General features: G+C 42.9%; 1 protein-coding gene across 4 annotated transcripts in view; it reads right to left on the minus strand.

Annotated features, from left to right (window-relative positions):
• EXOC4 (exocyst complex component 4) overlaps positions 1 to 25,105 on the minus strand; it is a 398,652-nt gene that overhangs the window by 61,376 nt on the left and 312,171 nt on the right. For all 4 annotated transcript variants that reach the window (XM_048925488.1, XM_048968403.1, XM_048967537.1 and 1 more), the window contains 2 exons: positions 9,271 to 9,407; positions 2,909 to 3,064 (listed from right to left, as the gene is read on the minus strand). In XM_048925488.1, the coding sequence (XP_048781445.1) occupies positions 2,909 to 3,064; positions 9,271 to 9,407 (293 nt within the window). The remainder of the gene's footprint in view (positions 1 to 2,908; positions 3,065 to 9,270; positions 9,408 to 25,105) is intronic.

Below are 25,105 nucleotides of genomic sequence, written 5' to 3' on the forward strand. Positions count from 1 at the left end.
ACAGAATCAATCACTGTCAACACAGATACGCACGAGGATTTTTTTTTGCAAAGGCACTGCGTTTGGATTCTTCCTTTTAATTAAACAAATGAGTTACAGGAAAGCTGAGGAGGCAGAGGGAAAGAAAACAGTGCACCGGTAACTCTTCCTGCCACGGTCTAAAAACCAGTTGTAAACTTTCAGGACATGTTTAATTCAGCAACACTCATCAAACTGAGTGGGTGAACACAGGTGGGTTTCTATGTATTAACTTTTAAATATCTTGGGTGGGCTCTGTATCACAGAGATGACCCTAACCAAGATATCTGCAATACCCATTTCCCTTTGGCTCTGCAGCTGCCTTCAGGCAGTGATAGCTATGGCAGAATTATTCCCAATTCATCAGCAACGCCGAGAGGGAAAGAAAGAAGCAACAGCAGCAAAGAATTCACTTTCCTGTGTATTAGGAGAAAGTCTGAAAAAAAAAGTGTGTTTAAATGGAAAGAAGATGACAAAAATTGGACAAGCAATTAATTTTATTTTGAAGCTTTCAGGAGAGACCTATTCAACCATGCAGAGATTCTTGAAGAAGTTTATAAGCCACGTCGCTTACCATCAATGGCTAAAACTGGACCAGACCAATTATTATCATTCAAATTAATGCCACAGGAGCATTCTAACAGCACTCTGAGGAACTGAGGCTTAATACACAATGCTCTGTGCAAACAGATACTGAGAAAAGATTTTTGTCCTAATGTCTAGGCTAAAAAATAGGCAGAGTATAGGAGCTTTTCTCAGTGAATTCAATGTAGATGACCTAATAGGGCTTTCTATTTTAATATTTCTGATACAATTTCACAAAATGCTTTGACTGATGGTTAGTAAACTGACAATATTGGAATAAAATGAATGCTAGGATCAAAATGCTGGCACTGTTATCTTCAGACTGAGCTTGGCCAGTCCAGGAATATATGTTAGCAGGTTATACTCAGTAGTATCCAGCACTGAGTCACTGTGGGTTCTGGTGCCTGAGGCTCATGGTTCATAAATCACAAAAAGAGCCAGTGGGGCATCCCAGCATCCCTTCATGTCAAGAAACAAAGGAATAATATGAAGACAAAAATGGAGACCAGGACCGAATCCACAAATCTCAAAAAAAGCCCAACCCACCTTAAGGGCTCTGCATCCTTTTGGTATCATCAGACTTGCAAAAACACTGGCAGTGCTGATTACACCCACTGCAGTACAAGCAAATGTTTCTGTGACTAGACGTATTTTATACTTCTTGTCACTTCCCTCTCTAGACTCCCTCATCTTTATGTTATTGTGCTTGCATTCAGTGAACAAGGAAAATGACAATCTGGGCAAATTAGACTTTAATTTTCAACAGCTTCACTTACTCCTACAGTTTTATAGCCAAATGCCAATCACGGATGTGATGAATAGTAATGGGAATGTGCAGACAAGATTTTTGACTCGCCGGAATGACAAAGAGGACCTGGTTCTTCAAGATGGGCCAATGATTCAAAGAACAAGCAATTTACAGTGTGCAAGGAAATGTAATCTGCCCACATACAGGCTAAAAAGAAAAGGTAGAAACCATTTTTTTTGGATACAGAAAGTTGCCTCTGAATGAATCCCCTCTAGAGGTACCACTGCTTTTTGAAACCAGTCACCTTTTGGGTGTCCTAAGTAGATGCTGGGGTCTGGATGGAGATGAAAAACTGCTTTGGTGTAGAAAGCAGCTTTGGTGGCAATTCCTGATGTGGGAATTCCTCCCCAGTACAATCAGCTGTTTCCACCATTAGGTTGAAGGACAGTGCTCTGTCCATTGCGTGGGTCATCAAGCAGGACAAGGAACCTGCCCTAAACAGGAATGGTACAGAATGGAAAGAAGCTCAATTCCTCTAGAGACAGAAATAAGCCTTTCAGGTTCAAGACCGGAAGGAAAGCAGTCATGAAAAGATCTGAGGAAGGTGTTACAGAATACAAATCAGTGATTCTGGCTTAATTTCAAACTGGGTGAAGGGTGTTTTAGGATACAGTGTTCAGTGCAATGTTGACAAGATCAAGTGGTGATCACAATGCTGAGTCTTAACTGGTTTTCTTAATGGTCTTAAGTTGTGCCAGAGGAGGTTTAGAATGGATACTGTGGAGAATTTATTCATGGAATGGGCGGCTGAGCACCGGAACAGGCTGCCCACTACAGTGGTGGATTCCTCAGCACTAGAGATATTGAAGGACATGGTTTAGAGATGAGATTCAGCAGGTCAGGTTGACGGTTGGATTTGATGATCTTGAAGGTCGTTTCTATCTTGAATAATTCTATGATTCTGTTCTATTCTATGAATTAAAACAACCCTTCCTCTTCTTCCTTTGTGCCACTTTCCTGATTTGTTTTACATCCAAATACCTATGTATGAACAACAGAGAGAGAGCAGGAATAGTAGAAAAATGAAGGAATGTAGTGAGCTGGTGGCTGCTACTGAAATCTCCTTACTGACTTGTGGTCTCCCTCTCTTTCTTGCTGCATCTGAGGAGCTCCGCTTTCTTCTTGTTCTTGAAGGATGAAGAGCTTCAGAATGGTATGGAATCATGGAATTAAAGGGTATCCTGAATTGTAAGGGGCACATAAGGATCACTGACTCCAACCCCTGGCTACACACAGGACCATCCCAAAACGCAACCCTGTATCTGAGTGTTGTTTGAACCCAGGTAATGCACAGGAAGTTCTCAGTTCAACAAAGATGGTGCCTTCGTATAAGGACATATGAACTCGTGTTTTATTATTCCACTCAAGGAAAGATCACTTCTGAAACTCCCCTCATACCTGGAGACACAGCACTGTAATTACTTTGCTTCCAGCTGTTTTTACCATTGTTACTTCTATTTTAAAACCTTTTGCAATTTCAGCTACAAAATATTTTACCTTATAAAATCTTCCTCCTCCTCTCTCTTGGGTCTCAGTTGCTTGGGCTGAGCCATGTTGCTCCAGTTGGGCAGAGATTTCAGGAGCCTGCTGATATCATCATCCTTAGCCCAGGATGCACTGATCACCAGCTTTTCATCTGACTGCACGATGCTCCTGTGGGAAACCAGCAACAATCACATTACTGCAAAGTAAATTCAACTTTTTAGAGGATTCCACACATTTTAATTAAAATCTTTACCACGTACTGATCTGCAAAACAGAGTATTAATGTGTGGGTCCAAAGAAGAGTTCAACAAAGAACCTGTGGGGAAGGCATAAGAACACCAGCAGATGTGATATAAATTCCTCATGACTCAAGATATATGTTGATAGAGCCTCCTGGCCATATTCTCCCACCCTTGAAATCATTCAACTTATCATTTTACACAAGTGGAGGAGGTCATTCTGTACTAAGAGAATGAGAAGGCAGTTTCTCTACAGCTCATTTGCTCTCTACCATCTCAACTGAGGCCACCATTGGCTGGTGATTGTGCTGTGAGTGCCATGTGGAAACCTGCCCAGGAAGACCTGGGTGGGAGGCATCAGTTCACTGCACACCAGCTGGCCCTACATGGGGAGCAGGTCTGAAGCAATGAAAGGAAATGGAGGGGCCTGAATCTTCCCTCCAGACATCCAAAACAACTAATAACACAGTTTGCAGCTGAATTGTATATATGTGTGAAATTGAATAAAGATCACAGTGTATTCTGGTTATGAAGACTTTCCCTGTTTAATCAGAAATCCTCACTGTCAATTGCAAGAGATAAAAGGGATTCTGTACCTGGAGGAGTCAATTAGCTGTCTAATTTGTGTGCTGCGATTGCTCGAGATCACAGCACAGTGCTCTTCCATGCTTACTTGCTATTTCTGTGGCACTGAGGGACATGATTTAGTGGGCATGGTAGTGATGGGTCAACAGTTGGACTAGATGACTTTAGTGGTCTTTTCCAACCTAAATGATTCTATGATCTACTAGCACACCAGTGAGCTGAAAGTCCTCTCCCACTCTTGAGTTGTTCAGCAGATTGCAAAGATCTGGGAGATATTTTTTACCTTCTTAGAAAAAAACAAGGGGGAATGAGGGGTACTGGTGTTTCCTTCTACATCCTATCACCAATTTCCTTCACTGGCAAAACTCTAAAAGGTTCTTTTAGAAGGTCTTTGCATAGTAACAAGTTGGACTACATTCTCAGCTCAAGAAGAAGAGATGTCATCCATCCACACCACTCAAAGCAAGAACATGGTGATACTGCCCTCTTTCTGGTGTACATGAAAAAGATGCAGGGATTCAATGCAGGGCTTGCCAGCTGAGAACTGGAGTTGCTGGGTGCTGCACTATGGACAGATGGGTGCTGGCTCAACCCATGCCAGCTGAATCTGGACTTCACAGTGACATTCACTGGGCTGCACACTTCAGGATGTCATTTGGAATGCTGCATGGGGCACTACCATTCCAGTGGTGGTTTTGGAAGGGTTATGCAGGATCACAAATAAGGATCCTCCAGGTTTCTAAGGGGTTCTGCAAGTTAACCAGTCTCGCATTAATTAGGCTTTGCCAATGAACAGGCTTATGCAATTTGAAAAAGAGTGAAAATGGCACTGAGGTAGGAACCAACACTGATTTATCTTGAAAGAGAGCAGATTACTTCTTTTTCCACCAGCAACCAGTTGCTCCTTTCACCTACCACCAAGGAAACAACCTCTGCTTGGTAAGTACACATGATTTGTGAGAATGAATTTGTCACATGCGCTTACATACAAATATTCCTTATCTTTAAATTTCACGTTCAATTTACCACAGACAAAAAAAAAAAGAAAAAAAAAAGAAAAAAAAAAAGGAATGAATTCTATTTTCAGCCACAGAAGACCTCAGCTTGAAAATATCAATTTGGCCTTCTGCTGCTGTTTAGGAACTTGGTATTTTTCTGTTTATGAAAAAAAGCACTGCTCAACACATTAGGAAAAAAAACACTCCACTAGAATCTCTGACATCCAAGCTAGAAAAACTGGATTTGAGGATATTTGGCCATTTCTTTGCCAAGGCAGGACAACTGTTCCATGGAACACATCAGCCATCGCTTTTGCCTTTCCAGATTTAAATGACTAAAGTAATAGACTCCTTCCCTCGGGAGTCTATTTCACAGATGAACAAATCTAACTCTTGGACAAAGAAAAGAATCCTAGTACTGTGCTTATGTTTTACTTTGCTCAGTTTCATCTCACTGCTCCCTGATATTTTCCCTTACAGTTGACTCAGTACACAGCCTGAGTACTCAGTTATTTACAGCATTATCATAGCCCCTTAGATGTATACAATTGAAAGCCATCTGGGAGTCTTCTATGGAGTCAGACAGAGGACAGAGATCCCTCTGTGTTTTACGATCCTTATTATCCGCTGTCCAAAAACGCCATTGCTTTTTGAAGTGGATGTCAAGGGAAAAGAGAAGGATGTCCATCTGGCTGCTATAGCGAGTTCCAAACTGAGATAGGTCTCCTTGCTTTTTTCGGGTTAGCTTTTTCCAACAACCTAACCCACACAGTTCTGTTTTTTTCTTACATTTTACTGACATTTTGCTCCGTGGCACCGTGAGCCATTGGAATCCTTGGCAGATTTCTTCATTGCAATCAGTAGGATGCCTCAATGCTGGGACACTGCCACCACTACACGGATCCCTTTGAATTATTTCCTTACTCTTTCCCATGGTTGCAACACCTCCTAATTTTTATTGACAGGCTGGTTTTATGTAACCACCTCCTCATTATGGAAGGTGTTAAATAAGGTGGAACGTGCCCTGATCTCTGCTGGAAGCCCAGCTTTCCCCATCAATTAAAGACACCTTTTTCCTTTCCTTTTCTTTTTAACATCTCAGTCAGCCTCCATACCTTCTTATCAATGTCAACCTAATTTAAGTCCTTGAGTAAATTATCACAAGACAGGATGACATGTTTTAGTGCAGAGTGCTTCCTTCCAAACACCCCTGTTCTTCCAAAGTCCTGTGCAATTATTCCTGCTGCTGTAATAGGGTTACTTGCCACCACCAGAGCCATAATCAACTAATTAATTCACAGCTCAATGGGCCCAGAAAAATGCCATCTGTTTGTACCCAGCTCTCAGGAGTGCACAGGGAATAGGTGTAAGTCTTGCACAGGTGACAGCACATGTGCAAGAGGGTTTGCTTTTCTACAGCTCAGTGAGTTTTAGCCAGAAAACATCTGCTGGTGGTCGTGGTCCCAGGTTGGCATCAGGGTATCCCCAGGCTGGGAGTAGAGTGATGGAGAACATCTCTGGACACAGCTGGGGATCAAAGATTTTCATTAGGTAAACATCTGTGCACCACAGAGGCTAACTGGGCTCTGTTGAGTTGTGTCAGTAGTATTTGGGAATGATTTTTTTCTCTTCCCATGGCCACGGGGATGTTGCCACGTTGAGCTCTGCTCGAATTGCTAAGAGTTTAAAAGAAGTATGTTCAGCACATGGCAGGCACCTGCTGGCCTGAGGGACACAGAACCTGCCTGGAAAGTTTTTAGATTCAAAGACAACTTACAAATAAAAAAAAACTGAATGCAAGAAGGGGAAGATGTCAGTAAAGTGTACTGAACTGAGTGGTAAAAGCACTTCTTGGGGACTTGAGAAATCCCATTTGGACTTCCCATCCCTCAGATTCATCTTCTCATTTCCTTACCTATAAAAGGGGGGGGCTTAGTTTTATTTGGGTTTGCTGATAATGTTTGCAGAGGGCTACAACCAGCTTTACCCCACCTAACAAACACAGCAGGTAGTTCAACCAGGAGGCTGATCACCATAAGCTTCCTTTATAACTGATGCTGAGAACTGGGCACCTCCAGACAGCACAGCCATGTTTTAAGATGAATGTCTCTTTGGAAATGTCCATCTCTTTTCACAGACTGGAGAGTCATTTGTGTGACTGAATTCAGATTCTTCAAACAGGTTGAAAAAAGCACAAGTAAATACAATGGAGATGGGGTGAAAAAAGATGGAGATGGGGTGAAAAACAGAACTCAACGTTTGTAAACAGTCTGTGTCGAACTTCTCACAAACAGAAGACATCTCATTTAGTTTGGATTCAATACGCTTGCAAAATTTGTCATCAATTAAAGCAAGAAAATCTGTAGTTGCTGCTTATATAAAGGACCAATCCATTCACAATCATCCCTGTTAGTTTTCATATTCGCTAGAAAATCAGAGCCAAGTGGAAATCAAACTTGAAACATCTCAGCTTGGCATTTTTCATGCTGACGTCCTGACGGAGATCTCTGTACTGCGAAGACTCCAAATGAAAGCATCTTCCTCTGAAGAGCCTGTATTTGAATACATTTCATCCATGTTTCTTCCTATTCCCCTTCAGAAAACACATGCACATGGGAAGGGAACAAATGCCACGTGTACATCTTACGTAAACCATCTCTCTGCCTTCCCAAATTCTAATTATTTTGACATCTCAAGAACAGATGCACACTCCCTTCCTCCAATAGCCTTGCATTAGGATACAGCTCTAAAGGGCTGATTCTGATTTTAAGCAGAATTCTAACTCTATCATTGTGAAGATTCATCCTTCTGAAACCCTGAAGGAAAACCACGGTCAGTGCTGAGCCGTAGAGATGCAATGTCCCTGCAGAGGGCATGCCGACCCCGTGCATTGAACTGCTCACAGGGATAGCTGCTGTATTCCTCCAAATCATTTGAAATGTATATAGATTTCTATTTCAGTCAGTCATTTGCTAGCAGCAAAACTAGAACATTTCCTGTTTTTCCTCCTGCTGTAATCAGGATATTGCCAAATGAGGGCTGTCCTAATTACGCCTCAGCAGGTGCCAAAGCCAGGAATGGTATCAGGAAAGGAAGGAAGGAAGGACCTTTAAGTTCAAGCCAAAGAAATTACATCTATTGTCTGGCTCCAGTCAATGAAGTTTCATATAAAATATGAGCATTTTGGACAATGGCACAAGCATAGCTACCAATTTACACGCGCGCTCGGACGCCGTTTAGCCCCCATATGTTCTCACTGCTATTGTTGGTGCTATTAATAATAATAATGAGCCCATACGCAGCCGCTCGCCAGATGAAGCTTCTTCTGAATGAAATCAGGCAATAGGAAATAATTTCTTAATGCTTTTGGTCAGAAAACACAAGGGGCTTTTTCAGCTTCCCCTGCTATCGCCAGCCTCAATTAGCTATTAAAGGAGATTATGTATAGCAGCTATTATAGCCCACATTGCCGCAGCATCTTTAGTGTCTTTCAATGCCAGTATTTATCCCCGCGGCGTGGGGCATGCTCCTGGCCCCTCTCTCCAGGGAGAGCCATTTTACAGATGGGCAGCTGAGATGTACATAGAATATGTTACTTATTGATGGTTACCAAGGAAATCTATGATAAAGTACCCAAAGGACTCAAAGTCTGTGTCCCAACCCTGAGCCCAGCGGGATCTCACTGAGTCTAACTTCCACACCATGGTTTGGGAAGCAGTTAGAGACAGATCTTCCTCCCCCCAAAACAACGATGAACAGCACAGAACAGAGTATATAACAGCCCCTTAAAAGAGTAAATTTATGTGAAGGTTTTGGGCAAGTGCCACAAAACCCAGCATGTGCATATTTACATGGAGTGTTGTGGTTATGAATTTCTACACTGGCATGATATCTGAATACTCAAATCTCTATATAACTAAAATACAGCTGTTCTTTAAAAAAAAAAAAATTGGGGGAACAAAGAATGGAATGGTTCAAATGGAAAGATTTGACTTGTTTCACAACCAAGCAATAGCTTTAGAGAATCACAGAATGATAAAGGTTGGAAAAGGCCTCCAAGATTGTCAGGTCTAACTGTCAGCCCACTATACATCCATTTATATTAGAGACGATGCTTTATGCTCTCCATCTCCAACTTGAAGCCAACTTTTACCTGATTAAGAACAAAGTCATGCTGTTTCTAAGCTCTGCTATCACCTACCAGGCACTGGAATGGGCTGCCCAGGGAGGTGGTTGAGACACTGTCCTTGGAAATGTTGAAGAAACGTTTACATGTTGCACTAAGGGACCTGGTTTAGTGGGGAAATATTGGTAGTAGGCGGACGGTTGAACTGAAAGATCTTAAAGATCTTTTCTAATTTTGGCAATTCTATCACTTAAAAAGCTTAAACCATAGGGTAATGTGTACAAAGTCATTGGAAAGCCAAAACTCTGCATATAGCAACGATCACTATTTCAGATTTCTAGAAGTAATTCCTTCCTACTCGTGTCATGAAGCAAAAGACAATGAGAAGTATCTCCAGCATTCATGGGTTTCTGATCCTGTTCATACCTGTAGGCAAGGGTGCAGGTGTCCTTGTACTCCTGGAGCTTCACACACACCATGTTGAGGAACTGATCCGAATAGGCACTCAAGTCATGCATCAGGTTCATCAGGTCTTGAACAGTCTTCTCCACAATTACTGTGCTCTGGAAGAGAAAGAAAACAGAAACACGAATAGCCAATATATCTTAATATCAGCCTTCTCATGTTTTCCTAATTAATGTGACAGATGCAATCATACAGCTGATCCTCTCTGACACTGAGCAGATGCTGGAAGAGTCCATGCCACCAAGTGACATAAAACAGAACAAAAGAAGAAAAAGCAGAAACCATGTGAGAGAGGAAGAGGGATGGCTAAAGGGCTTGAATATCAGGATGGGAAAATTCTGGCCCAGGACCAACAAAGCTCAATGGGTTTGTTGTTCACGAGATGAAACCTCAACATTCAGATGTTTGATCATAGAAACGTTTGAGTTGGAAGGGACCCTCAAAGGTCATCTAGTTCAACTCCCATGCACTGAACAGTGACACCTACAGCTCCATCAGGTCACTCAGAGCACCATCCAGTCTGACCTTGAGTGTTTCCAGGGATGGCACATCCAACACCTCTCCGGGCAACCTGTGCCAGTGCTTCACTACCCTACACCCACTGCTCACATCTGTACAAACTACATGTGTTAGGAACAAGCATTCTGCCAGAGGCTGAGGGTTAAGCAGCACCTTGCAATCCTTTTGTTACTACAAACAATTTTAATACACAGGAAGTACAGGGCAAATCTGAAAAGCAAAAACACTGTTTCACAGTCCTAAGACAGCCTGCAGGAGGAAGGAGGTACTGTGCATCTGATAACATCCAAGATTTATAGAGCCCTACAAGAATTTTGGGATTTCTGAGGCACCCCAAGGTGACTTGCCTGCTGTATTTAATTTTGTTGCTATAAACAATACAGAAAGAAGGTTATCAAAGTCCCAAGCTGATACAAATTGAATTAATATTAGGCTCGCTAGAATGAAGGGCTCCTCCTGAGCTAAGCACAAAGGCAAAGGTAGGAGACTGAGGCACTGGGAGTTGTGTTTCATTTGAGAAATGTTGGACTCCATTTACACTGGGGACATGCTGGCTTGGAGCTCAATGATATTTAAGGTCTCTTCAAACACATGATTCTGTGATTCTTGACTCCAGGGACTTCCAGAAAACATAAGCAGGAGGAAAATTGACTCTTTATACAGACTAACAGGGATAGGTCAAAGGGAGATGGCTTTAAACTACAAGAAAGGGGACATTTAAGTTACATGTTAGGAAGAAATTCTTTACTCGGAGGCACTGAGACAGGTTGTCCAGAGAAGCTGTAGCTGCCCCATCCCTAGAGGTGTTCAAGGCCAGGCTGGATGGGGCCCTGGGCAGCCTGATCTGGTGGGTAGCAACCCTGTTAACAGTAGTTGGTTGGAACTAGGTGATCTTTAAGATTATAAAATCATTAAGGTTGGAAAAGACCATTAATACCATCTAGTCCAACCATCAAGCTGTCCCCACCATGCACACTAGACCTGGTCCCCAAGTGCCACCTCTCCATGTTTCTTGAACACCTCCAGGGATGACCACCACCTCCCTGGACAGTCAGTTCCAATGCCTCATCACTCCTTTTGAGAAGAATTTTTTCATACAGTCATAGAATCATGGAATGGCCTGGGTTGAAAAGGAGCACAATGATCATCTAGTTCCAACTCCCTGCTATGTCCAGGGTTGCCAACCACCAGACCAGGCTGCAACTTAGAGCCATTATCCCATGTCCTATCAAGATGTTCTAGTTGATGCTGCTGCTCCTGTTACTACAAGCAGTTGCCTACATTGCATTTGAGCTGATAAACGAGCTGCTGTCCCCCAACCCTCAGCTTCAAAGCTAAGCCAGCCCAAAAGTAATGGAAAGGGGTTGAGCAAAGGTGCCTCACTTTGCACCAAAATGGCTAAATGTGCCACAAAGGCCAATGTTTGGCTCTAAGCAGAGGACAAGGTGATCTCCCAACCTGCTGATGGGATTCAGAAGAATATCTATGACTGCACACATGGAAAATAAAGAATTTGCCTTGTCATCTCAGTCCAAATCCAGCTGTTTTCTTTTGGGGTTGGTTCTAACAGGGAGGCATTAAAGTTAACATTTATACATGGGGAAAAAGAATACCAGACTTACTAGCTTATATAAGAGAAAGAAAAGCAGTGACTTGCCTCTTTCCATGGATAACCACACTTTTCATTATCCAGTGATAGTTCACTGTGAGACATGAGTGGGATTTCCAGACCCATGATATTCACTGATATCTCTTAAGTCTACAAGGTGAAGACTCTGTCCTTCCATATGTCCTCGTATAGCAGAGAACTTCATGCCTTGGATGTGCAACCATGCTAAGAGGTTCCAATATTTGAAGGGAGCATATAAACAGGAGTATGTCTGTCTACAAGGGTGGACAGCGATGGGACAAGGGGGAATGGTTTTAAACTGAGACAGGGGAGGTTTAGGTTAGATATCAGGAGGAGGTTTTTCACTCAGAGGGTGGTGACACACTGGAACAAGTTGCCCAAGGAGGTTGTGGATGCCCCATTCCCAAATGCATTCAAGGCCAGGCTGGATGTGGCTCCGGGCAGCCTGGTCTGGTGGTTGGTGACCCTGCACACAGCAGGGGGTTTGAAACTAGATGATCACTGTGGTCCTTTTCAACCCAGGTCATTCTATGATTATATGAATGAGAACTGGTTTCAATCTGCCACATCAATATTTCATTGTGTAACTCAGTATTTGAGAAAACAACAACTTAGAAAAACAAATACTGGATGCTAAAAAGGAGGGCATTGCTGGTTTCTTTGTTGTTTCTCCCATTTCCTGTCTACAACAACATTAAGACCAGAGCTGAGTTCCTGCTAATATCTTGATTTTAGAATAAGGTCTTTTGATTTAATGAGAATATTAAGCTAGTTGTATGACTTTGAAAAAAAAAAAAAAGAAAAGAAAAAAAAGAAAAAAAGAAGACAGAAAAGAGAATTACCATATGAAAGAAGACAGCACCAGATATGTAATGGCTATTTTTCTGAACCATTCTAACCTTTTCCAAAGCAATCCTGACACATCTGCATGTGTCTCTGGGGATGCTATGTATGAGGATGCATTAGGCCATGTTAATACAGCTGGATTCGTTAGCTGGGACAGCACAGGATCTTCCAAAACTCCGTGTGAGAAAATGAAAGGCAGCGCATGTATTATCAGAGAGTTACAATCCGGTTGCTGCTCACCCATCTGGATTCATTAACAGCAAATGGATATGATCAAAGCATAATTTTATGGCAAGGCACTTCAATGAACCCTTTTAAAAAAACCCACGCTAACAAGGAACCTCGTCTGCAGAACAATATCCATCGCCTCGCACCTGAAAACACGGCGTGCTGCTGAATCCTAACATCACGCCGAGGGGACGATTCATTACTCTTACAGCACATCGGGGTGAAGGTTTTAAAAGGGTCTCATGGCTACTGAAAATAAAAAGAGATTCCTTCGTACGACCTCCCGTCCGTTAGCTACTGCCAATGCGAGATGATGAAACAGAATAGCGCCAGTCGTTATTGACACCGTGGGTTTTATCTTTCATGTATTTTGCAAACATTTATCACTGCTCCTTGATACAGCCCTTATTCTCAGTCGGACTGAAGCTTCAGATAATGTAAAGCAGCTCCAGGGCATGTATAATTTACGTGCTGACTGTAGTGCTTTCGTCAGCCCAAAATGATGGAGAAGAATAAGCAGCCCCAGAGGAATTAGCCCCCATTTGACAGATGGGGCAGGAAAACAACAACAACAACAAAAACCACATGATGGGATTTCCTTTTCTGTACTCACAACCTCCTCCTCTTGAAAATCCTTAATTCCCCAAGCCAAGGTTGCTCACTGCTGAAACTCTTCCTCAGTTTTGACTTGTGCATCCCATCTAAGGCTTAAAGTGTCCAAATTCCTCCACCCTGTGGATCTAAAATCTTTTGGCTTGCCTGGGTTGCGTTGAGTGAAGAGGAACTGTCTAGGGCTGCATCTAGGAAGGCTGCTCTGAAAGTAATGCCCCCCAATTATTTCCACGGAAATGACAACAGATACGAAGAGCACAACAACACAGTTGAATAGTGCAAATTCTTGGCTACAAAACACTCTTTTTTTCCACACAGTCACCACTATCAGCTATGCATTTTCACCAGCCTGCATGCCACGCTCATACGAATCTGCACCAGCAGAGGGGACCCAATGTCACTGTCACCATTGTTGAAATGCACTCCTCACCACCTCACTTGCTCACATCCACTGTTTGGTCTCCACAAACATTCAGCAAGCAGCAATGAGTAGCAATGGGTGAAATTTTTTCTGCATGGAGGAATTCAGTAACACTCCTTTGCTCCATACACATTTCCATGTAAGATGCCATTCTGTCTGCTGCCATCTGTCATATGGCAACAAAATGTAAGGGAATATTGGTGGGAAGGTTGAACCTCTACTGCCATACCACCACCATCTACCTTTGATGCTGTGGGCCAACATTGAGCAACAGGAAGCACTATTCTTGGAGCAGCCCTCATAAAATATATAATGTACGTATGTAAGTAACAAAACATGCTAATTTCTAACGCTTTCTATTAAAATATGTGAAAAAGAGGGCAACAAAACCATAAAACTAGTGGGATGTTTGACCTTGCTTTTGTGAAACTGCTGCGTTGGTTTGATGGATGCATCTGCAATTCTTAGTGAGCTCTCAAGGTGTTCATCAGAGATTTTTGATGAAAAATACTCTTCCTGTGCTTCATCCTTGAAAACCTTTGTTCACAAATGTGTGTGCTGCCAAAAAGCAATGATAGGAATACATGAATAAGGTGAGACTGTGAAGTGAGGGATGTTTCCCTCTGGAAAGAGAGGGCTTATAGAAGTCTGGTAGAGCCACACGACTGGGGTGCTTGATGGGGAAATGCTGCCATGTGTGCTGGGCTGGGCTGCATGCTTCCCATGGGGCTTTGGGTTGGACATGTCTGTCCTACAGAAAGAGATCACTCAATGTACAATGATGTAAATGGTGTTTCCAATGGTCCCCATAGCAAATGCAAAGGTGCATGGCACAATAAAGCAGAGACCAGTGAGCTGCCAACACACAGAGAAAGTTAGAGGCAACAGGTCAAACTCACACAAGCCTCCAGCTTTCAATCTGTTGCTCTGTTTCCTCTGACTTCCCACCAAGGAGCAACAGATTACAAGAAAAATCTCCACCCTGAATGATTTTTTTCTGCATAAATCACAGCTTCTTCCAGGCCCATTCACTTGCAAACTCTTCATTGTCTTGGGGAAAGAATGGTGAGGATGGGAATTTCCCTGTGCAGGGATGTCTTGAGCATATGATGGGCTCTTGAAAAGGCAGCAGATGGAGGAAGAGACCTTGGCGCTGTAGAGGTTGTCGATTATTAGTTTATTATTGCCCATCACTTAAATCTCCTTGAGATGCCTTGGCAGAGGAAGGCACCAGATGAGTGCAGGATGTGGCTGTCTCAAAGGAGAAAATAAATAAAGCCTAATCTAATTTTTGAGCTGGAGTGTAGCTGACACCCCACAATTTAAAAGCTGCTACACAGAGCACAGCTGTAATTAAAGGCAGAACTGGAGGGACAAAATCTTTGCAAACCTCAGTGCTGACCCACAGCTCTGGGTTTGGGACCACTTCCAAAGCACACTGGTGGTTAAACCTCACACTGACACCTTGACATGAAACATTTACTTCTGCAATTTCTTTTTTTTTTTTTTTTTTTTTTAATTACAGCTTCTTTGCTGCCCCCTGAGGACTTTTAATTCCTTTTTTCCAATCGTTATTCATCTTTCCTTCCCGGCACTGAGAAGGTATGTTCAGCAGGGGGCTCCAATGACCCACGCTGGGGCACTACTCATCAAGAAAGAGCTAAAAATATATAAATCAACACATTGAGGGAGGAAACCTATGCTTGTCCCAGCAGGAATCCATCATCCATACAGATTTGTTCTGCTCAAAGCTACTCTCACCTGTCTTGGGTGCTGTGTGCAGTGTAATCACCCACTGTGGTAACAAACTCCCCCACAGGTCCCTATGGCTTCCTCATGTGGCCCCAGCATCTTACAAAGGCCTGACACAAAATCATAGTTTGGTTTGGAAGGGACCCTTAAAAATCATCTAGTTTCAGCCTCACACTGTGGAGATGCCTTCCATTGGATTAAGGCACCTGGTACATGGACTGATTTTTTTCTGCTGTCTTTCTGCTTCATGTGATCTGCTTCCAGGCTTGAAGCTTGGAGTCATAAGCCGCCCTGTATTTCCCTTAGCATAGAAAAAAACCACAGGATAGCAAAGTGGACAACAAGTTTTGAAGCCTGGTTCACCACCACTATGCTCATATATCACAGGATCATAGAACTGTTGGGGTCAGAAGCACCATCTGTTCCTCCTCTGCTCCAACAAGGCCAACAGAGCTGTGCCCCACATCCAGGTGGGTTTGGAGATCTGCAGGGGATTGAATGCACTCTCAACTGACACCAAGTCTGGGGGAAATGTCGATATGTCTGAGGGTAGGAAGGCCCTACAGAAGGACCTGGACAGGTTGGACTGATGAGTTGAGGCTGAGGGGACGAGGTTCAACAAGACCAACTGGGGGTGTTGCGGGTCACAACAACCCTGTACAGAGCTACAGGCTTGGGGCAGAGTGGCTGGAAAGCTGTGTGAAGAAAAAGGATCTGTGGGTGTTGGTCGATGCTCAGCTGAACATGAGACAGCAGTTCACCCAGGTGGCCAAGAAAGCCAACAGCATCCTGGCTTGTATCAGAAACTGTGCAGTCAACAGAAGCAGAGAAGTGATCTTCTCCCTGTGCTCAGCTCTGGTGAGGCTGTAACTCGAGTATTGTGTTCAGTTTTGGGCCCCTCACAGACATTGAGGCCAAACTGTCACCATCCCTGGAGATGTTCAAGAAACATGGAGAGGTAGCACGGAGGGATGTGGTCAGTAGGCATGGTGGGGCTGAGCTGGGCTTGGACTGGATGATCTGGGAGTTTTTTTCCAACTTTAAAGATTCTATGATTCTACCTGACATGCAGGGCTTAGGATCTTGGATTAATTTTATTATGGCATTAATGATTATTAATATTATTCCAACTCCTATTGCTGCTATAAATTTTATTGTGACATTTATAGAGACTGATGGGATTTCATCAGCTGTGAGAGCTTCTCCACATTCACCCAAGGCAAACAGCTCTGAAATGGAAACCTCCTGCCTGAGCTGCCTCCCAGCCAACGTCCCCCACCTGCAATTCCATCTCCTCCAGGCTGTGACCCGTGATGCTCCGCAGTGTTACGCTGCCAGTTGCAATTTAGTTACCCTGCTGTCAATTCATAACGCTTTATTACCCAGCAGGCGCGTGAAACGGAGCTCTGAGGCAATCTCCCAGCATGTGCTGTGCTTTACTGGTGTGGATAGGGAAGGAAGGGAGCTGCTGAAATACCTGGGCAGCACAACGAATGGCGATGGAGAGAAAATGGATGGAGGTACGAACACAAATGCATTCACTTCTTTTCTCTAAATTCTGGCAGTTGAAAAAACATCCTGCAAGGCCAATGACATAACTATTCTCTCACCTCATTAGATTATAGAATCATAGAATCATAGAATCACCAAGGTTGGAAAAGACCTAAAAGATCACCCAGTCCAACCGTTCACCTATTCCCAATAGCTCCTACTAAACCACGTCCCTCAACACAACATCCAGCCTTTCCTTGAACACCCCCAGGGTCGGTGATTCCACCACCTCCCTGGGCATCCATTCCAGTGCCTGACCACCCTTTCTGAAAAGTAATACTTCCTCATGTCCAGCCTGAATCTCCCCTGCCGTAGCTTGAAACCATTCCCCGCTGATGCTGATGAAGCTGATGTTGGGTGATTAGGTGATGTTGGTGGAGTGAAGAGATGGAAACCACTAAAAGCTGAACTGGGAACCCAGCTTGCTGTGAATACTGCCACAGGTTGCCTGCTTAAGCCTACTTATGTCTGAAAATGAACCCAGATAAGCTCCTGTGGGCAGGGGAACAGGTATGGACAAGGCAAGAGAGCAGGGTGCTCCCCAAGCACCCAGAGACACAACCTGCACCCCTACTTCTATACAGCAACTCCCTCACTAAAACAGGAAAAAGAAATAACACCAAAACCCTGAACCAACATATATATGTTTTTAGCTATCAGAGGGAAGATGACAGTCCAAATTGCCTGTTTTACTGATTAGTGGTTATTTCACACTGAGCGATAAGGGGGCTTTTCAATTTGTTTTCTTCTGAGGCACATCCAGGCTTTACAAAGGGCAGGAGTTTTTAGTATGTATCAATTCAAATACATGTTTAAATGCAGGACTCTTTTTACGGTCTCAAAATCTGATAGCTTGCTTTTCTCATACAGTATATATATATATATTTTTTTTTTCTTTTCTTTTTTCAGCAAAATTCATTATTCCAGTATCAGTTCTTCAGAATCCTGCTTGTTACTATGGTTATACTACATCCTACTATAACTTTGCTTCCAAATGCTCCTAACTCTGGGGGATGTTTTTAAAATGATAGCTCTGTTTCTCTGCAGGTGATACTTGTCACCTCATGGGAAGCAATGGGATTCTGAGGGATCCCAAGTACAGTATTTAAACACACGAGTCTCTATTGTACACAAGGCTAACAAAAACTGCAGCCAACCCTGCCAAAGTGCTCCAAATACCAAATCAATCATAACCATTTGAAGCACCATAACAGGAACCTGCCAGGAATACTTCCAAACTATGCTGTACATCAGTTTAAAAAAAGGGAAATGATATTCAGACAATTTCAACAAAAGCCTTTGCACTCTGAAAGCAAATGTGCCATTTCTGTGCTACCTGAGATCACATCACAAAGCTAGAGAAAACTGGAAGAGGAAGCACAGAGATTGTGAGTATTTCTGGATGAGACCTTTTTTTAATAATAGTTTGTCCAAATTTGAGACAGGCTTTTCAGAGAATCATGAAGTCAGAAAAGACCACGAAGATCATCGAATCCAGTTGTTGACACGTAGCACTATGCTCACTCACAGAATCAAAAGAATCATTCAGGTTGGAAAAGACCACCATGATCACCCATCACCCACAGACCACCATGATCACCCAGTCATCAGCCCATCCCATCCCCACTGTGCCCAATAAGCCATGCCCCCAAGCATATCTATCCTTCTCTTGAACACCTCCAGGGATGGTGACTCCACCAGCTCCTTGGGCAGCCTGTTCCAATGCCTCATCACTCTTTCTGAGTATATATTTTTTTCCCAATATCAAACCTTTGCTCCAGATTGCAAGGAGATGCTGCCTTAGAAAGATTTCCCCCATTTCTGTTGAAATGAAGTCAGTCCTTACAGCATCACAGGTCAGGCTCAGCCAGCACCAGCCTGTGTGTACTCTTACACCTTGCAGGACATGGAATTAACAGCTGGGTTATAATTCAGCTCTTCTTCCCACTAATTACTGACCAGTGCACACTGACATGCATACTCTGCAAAGCCCAAACGAACTAGACTTGTTTATCATGACATTTCTGTTCAGACCTTTGCACAGAAAGAAGATGAAGGGCCTTTTCTGACCACCTTTCTGGCTGTGACATCAGGATATTTTTTGAGCTCCTTGTTTATTTTATTTAAGCCCTTTAAATCAGTATAAAAAGCCATAATGAGATCCAGCAGGATAGGATCTGAAGCGAGCTACTCCTTTTTAACATTGTAGGTAATTAACCACTTAAACAGCAACTGTGTGTGCTGGATTCTTCATCTCTGAAAGTCTCTAAATAAAGCATAGGAGCTTTTCTATAAGATAAGCTACTCCAAACAGGAGTTATGGAGTAGAAATTTCTGGGTGAATTCTGTGGCTGATTACACAGGATACATTTAGTCTGATTTTGAGCTCAAATAAATTCCATGGGAAAAGATGGCCATGTTCTCCTGTTTAACAAGAGAACAAAACCACCCTGACAGTCCAGAAGCTCTGAAACAAGCATCTAAGAGCAGTGATGTTTTCTTCTCCAGTACTGGTAATGCAAATCTGTCCACAAAAATGGGACTATAATCATTCAGATCTCTGAAATTCCCCATAAAACACAGATTCATGGCACATTAACTCTTAGCCAATGCGCAGGTGCTTGGCAGCATGGCAACAAAATTCAGCAGGTCCATTCTGCTGGAGATGGACCTTTGGCAGAAGGTACTGAGCTCCTCAGCCACCAAAAATCAGAGTGCTGTAGGCATCTGCTTGGGAAGACATCTTTCCATAGACTTCAGACAAGCATGCATCTCCAACACCAACCAGTTTGGTATCACAGCATTGCTACGAGCAGGAGATATTAAAGTTAGCATTTGGATAAGGATTTCCTTCCAATTATTCCCACCACACATCAACTGGTGCAGCACAGGAGCCGAGAGGAGAAGGAAACACAAGGTTGCACAGAGGGGAAAGTTTGTGAAAGTCCATCTCCCAGCTTTTAGATCGCTCTCCCATCAGTGGCACCGGCACTTGAGACATTTAAATCTTCACCAAATGCTACAGGAGTAATTGCATAATAAGGAATACTGCTGGCTTGGCAGGGAGATGGACTGGATAACTTAATAGGTCTTTTGTATCTCTCACTTCTCTGATCCTGCTGAGTTCTGTAGCTATTATTAAAGACATTTTTTAAGGTATTTTAATTTACTTCTCTAAATGGATTTCTATTCATTCACTCCCACCAAGTGAATGTTGTCAGGGACATTAGCAGCATGATAAAATAGCTGTAGCTTCATGCTGGTTTTAATGCGTTACATACATAAGGAAAGTCATTAGCTCTTACCCTTTAATATACCCTCTTTACTGCTGCGTAACTGTTTATCACTCAAAAGTGCCAGGCACAGACCATGCCCTTCCTTTATTAATCAATACACATTTGTGCAAGGCTGCAATGAAAAGGAATAACACTCAGTTATTTTGAGCACAGATTGTACTGCAGGAGCTCAAAGGCCGGTCCCTGACATTTTCATCCACCCTGAATATTCCCAGAAGTGGCTCTTCGTATATTGCACAACTCTTCCAATTACAGGTAAACTCGTGGCAAGGTGGAGATTTATTTCCCAAGCACTGAGTGGCAGCCTTCCTTCTCCTTTGTAATATCTGTTCTAGAACATCATTAGCAGCCTGCAATGTGACACAAATTGAACCCAGACCAGCAAATTAATGACACTGAGAAGTAGGGCATCAATTCTGGAAGCGGAGCAAAACTCATTTTTAAATAAATGTTTTCATATGGTTAGTCCAGTTTGGAGAATAAGAGCCATCTGTATTATTTTTATGAATACTCTATCTGCTTGGACGTCTACTCTCTTCAATCTGGGAGTCCCAAGATTAAAAGAGCTTTTATGTGAAAAAAAAACTTTACTGCTGGAGAGGAAGAGCATATGCAAAGGGGAGATGCTCCTGGGCAGACCATGATGCAAAACAACCTAAAAGAACAGAAGGGAATAGAACAGGACTGAGCCTCAAAAAGAAGATACTGTGCCTCTGGATTTCTGTTGCACACGTGGACACCAATGCAAAGACATATTCAGATACAGCATAAATGTGGTATAAATTCAGAAATGAAAGCAATGAAGACAGAAGGAGCGTGAGACTGTAAGAAACAAAATGGCCAAATAATATATAAACCACAAATATCGACTTTGACAGGTAACCAAGGCTGAGCTTGAGAGACCATTTCTCCAAAATTACACAACCATTTGTCAGACTTTGGAACAGGTGTCAAAAAGCCTCATTTGTAGGGCTTAAATCACATCACAGAGCATCACGACCAATGTCACCGGAGGATTTCTGTCTTCTGTTACAGGGTGAGTACCGGAAATGGATCAAACATCACCTAAGAGCACTGCATTTCATGTTTCTGTTCACTGAGCCTCTTATTCTTCATTAACCAATGACAATCAATAAGATAACTGGGAATAATAACTGGGAACTCCAAATTTTTGAATATGTTCCCAAATGCTCTCACAGGCCACCTACCACCAATGAACTTGAGATGCATTTCTGCAGCTCAGCAGCTGTATTTTTGCTAAAACCCTTACTATGCTTGTTTCAGGGAGAACTTGTTGCCTCGTGCAACGCAGCCTGAGCATGCAGGCCTGGGCATTACCACTGACAGCTGTGATTGATGGGCTGCATCAACAGCCACTGGCTCCTGGAGTGCTACCTTCAAGTTGGAGCTATTGGATTCTGCTAAGGTTGAATTTCATTTTAAAGAGGAGAAAAAAAGGTCTTTCTAAGGGGAATTTATACCCCAGTGCACTCAAACAAAGAGTGTCACGGAAGACTGGAGGACGACAATTTGGTTTCATGGCAAATTTTAACTTTTCTCACTTAGAGTGGGTGAAATCATAACCTTTTCCATATTCTCTCTAGAACTAACCAGTGCTGAAACACATTTATATACAAAAATGATCTCTGCCTGGTTAGGAAACCAAGAGGAAGGAGTAGAATGTTTCTCCTATATCATTCAATCAGCAGGACTCAAACTTGGATGTCCCACTGTGCAGGTCAATGGTTTAACCGATGGACTGTCTTGACCAAGAGAGACATTGGACTCTTCAGGCCCTACTTCCTTTGCCTTTTTGTATTTCAACCAAGTGTATTGATGGTATGGGATGAGTAAATCAGAAATCAGCAAAAAGAATGCTTTCCAAACACCTCCAGACATAACCAAAGAGGAGCTGACATCTTCAGTGGAGAGCTTCCCACGCTTACCATTTTAGGTACATTTTAGTAACTATTCCAGGTACAACTTAGCAACTGAAAAGCAGAGCTGCTATGAATTGAGTTGCACTATATTCAAGGTAGAAACACACACACCTATATATAGACACAGAAAAGAAAATCAAAATATCCTCAGCCTTGTGAAATCTTGATTCTGTAAAGCTTCAACATTTGTGAATAGCTTAATTAGTTGGAAACTACACCAGGATCAGTTTTATCTTCCCGTGCAAAAACTTCAGCCATTCATTTATTCTTCTTGTTTATGTTTCTGCATCTTACTCTTGGAGCATGAGCAAAGTTTGATTTGACCATTCAAGGGTGTCTCAGGGTGCCCTGGGTGCCCTTCAGTCCAGTGTGGGCCCAAAAGGGGAAATAAAGCATGCAGCATTCTGCCAGAAGAGTGTGGAGAGGAGAAAACTCTTACGTTGCACCTGACAGCATCACTTGTGATTTATTCAATAAATTAAAGTGTCGTGTTCTACACCTCAAAGACTAAGGAGATCACAGTTCTGTCCCTGGATGTCTCCAAAGGATTATTTTGAAATTGCTCACGCATGGAGATTGAGAGCAGATCGCTCAAAGTATCTGACAGTTTGTATTAACATCACATTAATCACATTAAAAAGTGAGTGACCACACAAAAACCCTGGTGATTCAGGTCTGACAAACCCTTCTGCTCAAGAGATGGGAAAAAAGACAACGTTAGCCTTTGATTCATGCAAACAGAAGCAGTGACTGCAACGAGGCTTGGTGTAAAATTTGGGCAGGGTGAAAAATTTAATCATTGAAACACTGTTTCCTTCTGCTTGAATACAGCTATTTACCTTTTCTTAATTCAGACTCCAAGTGGCAACAGGTTCACAAGTGGAATCTTTGAAAGGATGCTTTCAACGTTGATGTCAGGATGGAAACTGAGACAGTCACACACACACATGCCATACTTTCTAGGAAACAGCAAGGTACTGGGGAAATGTTGTGAGTCTGCAGAGCACTTCCCCTTCTTGACCATCTTCAGTGGGAGCTGCACTGGATGAAAGGTTGGCTGCACCAGGGTAAGACAGCATGAAGAAATGGGATTCACTCAAATGTGTGCAGAGAATCTCATATAGATGGAGCACAGCCACAGCCACAGAAAATCTCACCACTCTGTTCTTGTGGAGAGTGATGGGAAAGGGAAAAGCTTTGGTAGGGCTCCACTTACCACCTTCCAACATAAAACAAGGTCTGGATGGGGGCCAAGCTCTGCAATAAATATTTGTGCTAGGAACCAGATTCGCTGCTTGCTCACACTGTAAAGTCAAACATCGTGTTTTGAGAAATGCTCCAACAGATAAACCCTGAATTACACATGTCAGGGGAAGTCTTATTTCCTCCACCTTTGTCCTCTTCCTTTCGCAACCACAGTACACACGGTGACAAAACCTCAGCTGCACTGCTGTGGTATTTTATCATGATCTTTCTAGAAACCTGTGTTTAAATCTAAAAAAACAAACACAACTCAGAGAAGCAAAGAAGTGTTCCACTGTAGTTCACAATTTTCCACAGTATGCAATGAATATTTCTGCTCCTTTGAGCTCCCTGCAAGAAGCAAAATGAATTAAATGAAATACTCAGCAGTTCAGTAACTCACAGAATCATTTGAGTTGGAAGGAACTCCTTAAAAGTCTTCTGCCCTGCAATGAACAGGGACATCTACAGCTCGGTCTGGTTGAATGTCTCTAAAGATGGGACATCCACCACCTCTCTGGGCAACACGTTCCAATGCCTTATCACCCTTACTGGAAAAAAGCTCTCTGCTTATAACTCAGGATTTCCATCATAGTAAAGATACACAAAACTCTTCATGACCACAAAATCCTGCTTCCAAAACCCAATTAAAAAGGCAGCAAAAAAGTCCTCATCTTTTCCTTCAAATTCCATTCCAAAAGGGGGGGAAAAAAAAACAACAAATGGGGAAATGAAAGATCCACTGGGTCAACTCATTACGAGAGATGTCTAATAACAGTGGAGATACCATTGTTCAATTGCCAGCCAGAGCAGCAGAGCAGTAATGAGCAGTTCCACTCAGCAAATGGTCTAGATGATACTATAGATCTTCTCTTCCCATCTCTAACTTGTGTATCATTTCCTGACAGTCCCATCTCCCCTTCTGAGCAGATGGCTCCCTACAGTACATCTTTAAGAGACCTCCCAGGCATTTATGGATGACAGAGAATGAGCATTTTGTTTTATCGCTTGCTCATACATTATTTTCCCCATGCTAATGACAGGCAAGTTATTGTCCTGTGAATAAATCCATTTAGGCCTCGCAACGTTGGCTGCAAGTGAGAAGGAGAGGGAGCAGAGGAAGCCAAACTTGGCACCAACAGAGCACAGATACAGTCATCCACAAAACATTCATCTATTAACCAAACAGCAGCATTTCCAAACTCAGCAGGGTCACAGCAGAGCCCTGCTGGGAAACAGAAATTAGCTCCGAATGGAGATAATTTGTCTCTCGAATGTTGTCATATTTGCAAGATCTCTCTGGCAATGCCATGCTGCTGCGAGGAGCGATATCCCTGACAAGTGAACCAGAGGAAATGCAGGCTCTATCAGGAAGCCAGGTGGCACTCACGATCGCTCGTGTGCCGTCCTTTTTGCCTCTGGGAGTGGTGCTTGGAATGCAGAGAGAGTAGGGAAGAAATCTGTCTGTGACATCAAGATGTTGTAGTAATTAATGGCCGCAGATCCGCCTCACATCCCCACAGGATGAGCAAATTAAAGCACTTCAGTTAGCTGCTGGCTTGTTTTTTTGTTCCATTCCAACACAGGAGAAATATTTTTCTTCTTATCTGGCCAAAGCCATTGAGGCCTTGTGTGATGGGGAGTGCAGCATCGGTGGAGCTGAAGCACTTCACGTATTTTGGAAAAGGAATGGCTTCTGCTTTGATGTAAAATCAGTAGGACCCTGAAGTACAATAGTAAGGAGTTTCTATGAGGCAGG

The sequence above is a fragment of the Lagopus muta genome, chromosome 1 (genome assembly GCF_023343835.1).
Source record: "Lagopus muta isolate bLagMut1 chromosome 1, bLagMut1 primary, whole genome shotgun sequence".
Classification (NCBI taxonomy): Eukaryota; Metazoa; Chordata; class Aves; order Galliformes; family Phasianidae; genus Lagopus; species Lagopus muta.